Source organism: Alligator sinensis, unplaced genomic scaffold (assembly GCF_000455745.1).
Source record: "Alligator sinensis unplaced genomic scaffold, ASM45574v1 scaffold211_1, whole genome shotgun sequence".
Classification (NCBI taxonomy): Eukaryota; Metazoa; Chordata; order Crocodylia; family Alligatoridae; genus Alligator; species Alligator sinensis.
In genome coordinates, this window is record NW_005842024.1 from 1,553,486 (window position 1) to 1,560,682 (window position 7,197).

At 47.4% G+C, this 7,197-nt stretch overlaps 1 protein-coding gene across 1 annotated transcript in view; it reads left to right on the top strand.

The window, feature by feature from the left end:
- Positions 1-1,050: 1,050 nt before the first annotated feature.
- HPGD (15-hydroxyprostaglandin dehydrogenase) overlaps positions 1,051-7,197 on the top strand; it is a 60,688-nt gene continuing 54,541 nt past the window's right edge. The window contains exons 1-2 of the mRNA XM_025202409.1: positions 1,051-1,091; positions 3,020-3,032. Of these exons, the coding sequence (XP_025058194.1) occupies positions 1,051-1,091; positions 3,020-3,032 (54 nt within the window). The remainder of the gene's footprint in view (positions 1,092-3,019; positions 3,033-7,197) is intronic.

Here is a 7,197-nt window from a genome sequence, read left to right on the forward strand (position 1 = left end):
CGAGCGCGCAGGGAAGGGTACGTCGAGGGATCGTGTGGTGACGGGGAGAGGCTAGAGGTTGATCAGGCCCCTGTATCCTCCTCTAAGGCACAGGTGGGGTTTGTTAGGCTCCACAGCGCGCTTAGAGTTCTCCACGAGATGGATGTCGAGTCCTCCTAAATGAGGTCCTCCCCGGAGATCTCCAACTTGGGCAGAAACCGGTCTAGCCTCTTATACAGCTAGCAAGCCAATCGCTAGCCGCCACGAGGGAATAATTTAGAAAGAGCCAATAGTGGGACACAAATTTACATACGGGTGGCGGGAACTCCTTTGCACCGGGGTTTTCTCTATGCAACTGAGAATGGCACCGTGCAAAGAAAGCTCCATGTGGCGGGAAATAATTCTGCAGTGCCGAAGCACACACAAATTCATACCCTTTGGGTCATGACATCCCCCCTTGCTGAAGGCACAGCTGAATTATACCACATGCTCGTCACTCAGGTCACCAGTAGCTCTTATAATAGGGCATTGAACTAAACGGGTAAACACAAAATCAGCTAACATAAGAAGTTAGTCCTCCAGGGATCAAATTAAATAATAGACGGCACAAATACATACACACATAACCAGATTCATAACAAAAAACTACACAATCAGGGATTCAGTGGGCGTCATGGCGAAGTCGTGCGTCAAGCCCTCACTTCTCCCGATTATGTTATCCTTCTTGGGGCTTCTCTCCGCCACGCACTCTGAATTCCAGATCTGTGAAAAGAATTCTCTTAAAACAGTTATTTCACTAATATTTAAAAAATTCACATGGAACCACACTATCATTTCTAAAACATATAATGCAGGTGTTTGCTACTCTGGACAACCGTCTCTTGCACACTCAACTGGATGAAATCGTCGAGGAGCCATCGTCTAGCTCTTCCAGATAATGAAAACCTAACTCATAGGCCAGTTGCCATTGGCCTGCATCCCCTAAAATCTGAAGTTCCCACTTATTGAGTCCAGAACGCTGTAGGAGAAATCCAAACATGTATCGCTCCTCTGGTGTTCTCTGTGGCAACGATGGAAGATCGGATTCGCGATGTCTTGCGCCTTGAGCCTCGGTCAGGTGTTGACGTTCCTGATCACTAGATATTCTTGGCTCCATCAGGATACGCAGTCATGACAACTGATGAAGAAGATTACTCACACTCCATGGACATGAGTTTCAGCCATGAGACTATAGCCTCATCAGATTTGATTTCAAATTCTCTGTACAGCTCCTGTAACTCCGTCCAAGCACGAATGTGACTGGTGGCGGCACAAACTTCATATTGTGCATCAGTCACTGGGTTGATCGTGGCTTCAGGATGATCTGTTACTTTGGGAGTCGCTGCTGCTGTTATTGCTTCAGGCAGGAGGGGCGGATGCACTCCTCTGCTCGATTCTCCCTTCCGTCGGCAAGAAGGCGTGGTCGCCGGAAGCGAGCAGGGATGCCGGCTGAACTCTCACGGGTTCCTCCGAAGCTCCACCCTCTCTTCTGGTTCTTCCATGCGGTCTCCCTCTTGCTCGGTGCCATCTTGGCGTGGCGTCTCAAGATTTTCTTTTGCAGCCGCTTCTTTGACCGCTTGAACGGCCATACGCAGTTGGGCTTTCAAACTTAAATTCTTTTGCATTAAATCAGTTACAGTACGAGAAGTTGCAGTTAGCATTCCCCCCTTGTCGTATTTCGGGGCCACTTTCTCATCTGTGGCACGTCCCTCCGTCTCCAGGTCTTCGCAGAGCTCGGATGGAAGCTCCCGACCCCTCAATCTAGATGCTACCATAAAGGGGGCGAACCGGTCGATCAGCATCGGTTCTTCACTCTCCCGAGCACATCTTAGGCAATGGGCACACTCCTGGGTGAGGGTCGGGTTTACTGCGCCTGCCGGGTTGACTCTGGTGAGGGACACAGTGTCGAGGGGCTTAAACAGGACCCATTTGTCATTCATTATACACCCGAATGCCACGGGGTGAAGACACACTTCCCTCTCTCTTGGGGCTCCGTCTTCGGAAGCTCCCTCTTCTCCCTTCAGCGAAAGGCGTCCGCTGATAAACCTCTCACCCGTTCCGCCCGCCTGGTGGTAAGCGATATGCACCTCCAGTTCCATGAAGTTCTCTACTTGGCATTTTCCACTGCACCAAGGGCAGTTCTTAACTAATTCTAGCTCCATCGTGCTTTCCCCGGATCCCATCCTCATCGCCATGTGCGGGCCGGGAGCGGTCCGAGGCTTTCGGGGGCGCGCGGTGGGCTGTGGCCAGCAGCCCTGGCATGTGGGTCGGGGAATTCAGCACAGCGGACTAGAATTAGGCACGGACGCGTAGCGGTTGATTAAGATTATTTTACTTACACCGTAGATGGTCGCGGTGCAAGCAGGAAAACTTGCTTGCGTTGCATTTACAGATAGGAAAGAAGAAGAGCGGACAAGAGTTCTAACCGCGAACTCTGGTCCAAGGCCGGCTGAGAGCTCTAGAACCACGAGCTCGTCAAATCAACCGGACGAAATAACCCGAAGAGCTCTGGATACCACGATGAGAGTCCAAAAGGTGACTCTCCACGAGCACGCAGGGAAGTGTACGTCGAGGGATCGTGCAGTGACGGGGAGAGGCTAGAGGGTGATCAGGCCCCCGTATCCTCCTCTAAGGCACAGGCGGGGGTTGTTAGGCTCCACAGCGTGCTTAGAGTTCTCCACGAGATGGATGTCGAGTCCTCCTAAATGAGGTCCTCCCCGGAGATCTCCAACTTGGGCGGAAACCGCTCTAGCCTCTTATACGGCTAGCAAGCCAATCGCTAGCCGCCACGAGGGAATAATTTAGAAAGAGCCAATAGTGGGACACAAATTTACATACGGGTGGCGGGAACTCCTTTGCACCGGGGTTTTCTCTATGCAACTGAGAATGGCACCGTGCAAAGAAAGCTCCATGTGGCGGGAAATAATTCTGCAGTGCTGAAGCGCACAGAAAATCATACCCTTTGGGTCATGACACTAAATAGTTTTTATATGTATTCTAGTTCCAATATTACGGTATGTTCTCTTCAGCCAGTGTATACATTATTAGAATAATGATGATGATGATGATATTCAGCTAATCACTTACCTGTTAAGATTTTTCTACAATGACACTTTTGTGCATATCCACAAAATCTGTGTTTTGACCTGGAAGAGCTTACACTGACGGTTTTTAATGTAATTTAATTCATCCTCATGGTTCTCAGCAGCTTTCTCTATTCTTGGATGAAGTAGTAAAAAAAATGTCTTGAGCTATATCAATAAGTTTCTATGATAATTAAGTGTGTAGACAGACAGATATTGTGGAGTATTTCAGGTCTTGCTCCAATATGAAGCACTTCAAACTTGGAGTCCTTTAGTATCATATGTACCCCTCCCAGCTAAAATACTTCAAAATAGCTCTGAGTCCATGCTGTGGCAGTGCTGTGTTGCAGTGTATTGGAAGTTCATAGTGTTGCAGTGTATTGGCTGGCTCTCCCTGGGGTATCCCAATGCAGGATCCTCCCCTGTTGAGGTGATGGGGGCTGGGAGGTAGTGGTAGTCTGCTCCCTGGTCAGGACCTGAGACTCAAATTCACCGGTGCAATCACAGTACTGAAGTACTGAAATTTACCAGGTGGTTGGATCAACCGCTCCTCATAGCAGGCACAAATCATACTCCAAGCAACCAATATCCAGTTGGTGTCACGGGCCAACTTATACCACACCTGTATACCTTATACCACAATGGGTGACAGTTGTAGTTCTACTCTTGAACAGGCATTTTGGAAGCAATGAATTCACAGATGGCCTAGTTACAATGACTTGTCCTCACTGAGCTCTCAGTGTTCTCATTGCCCCAGATGGCAAGGAGGTCTATTACCTCTGCCTTCCTCTAGTTAGTTGACCATCTCATATACACACAGAAGGCAGTAGCACAGACATTCCCTGTGCAGTCCATTTGTGAAGACCAACACTGTTCTGGTATGTGAGATGCCTAGTCTTTAAGGTCTAGGTCCAGCAAAACAAGCATGTAGTGTGTGCTTTTGCACCTGGCTGTAAATAGGCAAGGTCATATGCTAGCCAAATCTTGTGACTCTGCAGCAGTGAAGTTCAGCATTAGACACTGAAGCAGCTCCTTGAAACAAATGGAGGGATGGGAAGCAAAATTCTGTGGGATGCTTGGGTGCTGACCAATTCACACTCTGCTGAAGGGTGCAAACATAACATGAAACAGTGCACAATGAAGCACTGCATAGTAGTTTCTGTTTTTTCTGGGGTCATTTCTAAATTGGAATGGCCATTTTAGAAGTATTTTATTAGATACATAGAGGGGCAGATATGGGGAGCATGAAGTGGCACAGTCACACACTCCCCCAGAATTCTTTCTCTACCCCAGGGGCAAGCAAATTATGGCCCGGGGGCTAAGGGGCAGGACTTCTGGTCATGAGATGATGACCAGGGGGTGGGGCATGTTTCAAGGGGCAGGGCTACCCAGGCAGCCCTCGACAGGTTGCTGAAACTTGGTGAGCGGCCCTCCACCTGAAATAATTGCCCACCCCTGCTCTACTCAAACTTTAAGACCAACTGCTTAGGAGGGGCAGCAACATTTCTATTCTGGCAATGTTGATATTGTCAATTGAATTCATGGTTCATTACAATTTACCGGATTCCTACCACTCTCTCTTTACTTCACAGATGTTAATGGCCCTCTCTCCTTTTTAGTGGCCTCCATGTTTCAATATTCTTTCTTCTGCAGTTTTGCTGTTGGACATTCCTGGTAATGTTTCTCTTTTATTTCACAGCCCTGCAGACTGTTTTTAGCTCTAGTTAAAAACCTTAGCTCTGATATAGAAAAGACTGACAGCAAAGTATTGAAGGCACTGTCAAGATGCTCAGGAAGATCAGATTTTATTTTATGAATCTGAATAAGAGATGTGCATTTAACTATAATGACTACAGGGGACTAATGACACAATATCTTTTGAGTATTTTAGCCCATTTTTGCTTAGTTTCTTGTGTTTTATATATTTAAAATATAATCTAGTAAACTAGTGAACATTCCAATAAAGTTATATTTATTTTTGCTTTGTTCTTAAACTGAACAATATAGTGCTAGGCTCAAAACTTCTAGTTTCTCTTTATCTGGAGAAAAATGTGTATCCTGTTACACATAAGGATGCACCATATTATCTGCACCCCACATATATCTGTTGCCCCCCTTTCTGAAGGGTTTTAAAAGCATTTGGAACACTTCAGATGTTACATCTGTCTATATCCTAAATCATCTTTAAGACTGGATATTCACACTTAACTGAAAATACTAGACCTAGGCTTCTTCTGTTTTTCATTGAGTCTTTAAATTATGTCCAACCTCTCTACATGCTTGTAACCATAGAGATCACATTCTCACTACTGTATTGTCTAGAACCTGAGTGGCAAGACCTGCCTGTATCTGAGGGTAAGTGGCTCCACTGGGGCAGCCTGTAATCTATATTGATTCTTTGGTCTGTCAAAGACATTGTTATTGCTCCCCTGAAGAGCTGGAAGCACACACAAGTTGTTGGTGCAGTTTATAACTTCTCCCAAAACACTTGCTGTCTATGATAAGACCACGATATATGCTTACTGCAGTGTACCAATCTGTACGTTCTTCTGCCTCACTCAGAATCTGCACCTCACACTTTGGTTGTACTTCCTTTTGCTTTTTTTCTTTTGGGGCTTGGCTCACCTAACTCAAGGCCTCCTAATAAGCCTTCTGCTGGCATTGGCAAGCCTGGGTTTACTCTGTTTCTTCTGATTGGTAAAACAGGAATTGTAAGTCATTAGTATACAAATAGCCTGAGAATTTTTAGTTTAATATCGGTCAGGTTTTCAAGCATGAGATAAGTATGGGAGTTCTCTGCTTCCCCAAAACACATTCATAATGCAAATTTTGCAAAATGAAAGCTTACTATTCCAAACCCCTGCAAAGATTAGTTCTGGTTGTCAAATTGTACATTCATTGTTTCCTTTCTGTGAAAGAAATACAAAGGATTGAATGTCATTGATTTTATTCATAACTTTGCATTATAGTTATTGAAGATGGGAACATGGTTCCCATCTTCAAAAAGGGGAGGAAGGAGGACCCGGGAAACTATAAGCCAGTCAGTCTTACCTCGATCCTGGGCAAGCTGTTCGAGAAAATTATTCTGGCACACATCCAGGAGGGGCCAGCAGGGAAATGCATGCTCAGGGGCAACCAGCATGGGTTCATCAGCTGCAGGTCATGTCAGACAAACCTGGTGGCCTTCTACGATCAGGTCACTAAATCATTGGATGCAGGGGTAGCAGTGGATATAGTCTTCCTGGACTTCCAGAAGGCTTTCGATACTGTCTCTCACCCCGTTCTCATTAGGAAACTGGGGGACTGTGGCGTAGACACCCACACAGTCCAATGGGTCGCCAACTGGGTAGAGAGCCACACCCAGAGGGTGGTAGTGGATGGGTCCTTCTCGGCCTGGAAGGACGTGGGCAGTGGGGTCCCGCAGGGCTCGGTCCTCGGGCCCGCCCTGTTCAACATCTTCATCAGTGATTTGGATGAGGGGGTGCAAAGCACCCTGTTCAAATTTGCTGATGACACCAAGATGTGGGGGGATGTGGGCACAATAGAAGGGAGCAACAGGCTATAGTCAGACCTTGACAGGTTACAAGGATGGGCGGAGGAGAACAGGATGGGGTTCAACACAGACAAGTGCAAGGTGATGCACCTGGGGAGGAGCAACCGGCACCATACCTACAGGCTGGGGAAATCCCCTCTTGTCAGCACGGAGGTGGAAAAGGATCTTGGAGTCATTATTGACTCCAAGATGAACATGGCTCGGCAGTGTGGGGAGGCGGCTAGGAAGGACAACTGTACCTTGTCGTGCATCCACAGATGCATTTCAAGCAGGACCAAGGAGGTGATCCTCCCCCTCTATGCGACACTGGTCAGGCCGCAGCTGGAGTACTGCATCCAGTTCTGGGAGCCGCACTTTAAGAGGGATGTGGACAGCATCGAGAGGGTCCAGAGGAGGGCCACTCGCATGATCAAGGGACAGCAGGGAAGGTCCTATGAGGAAAGGTTACGGGACCTGAACCTGTTCAGCCTCCAGAAGAGAAGGCTGAGGGGGGAATCTTGTGGCCTGCTATAAACTAGTCAGGGGGAATCAACAGGCACTGGG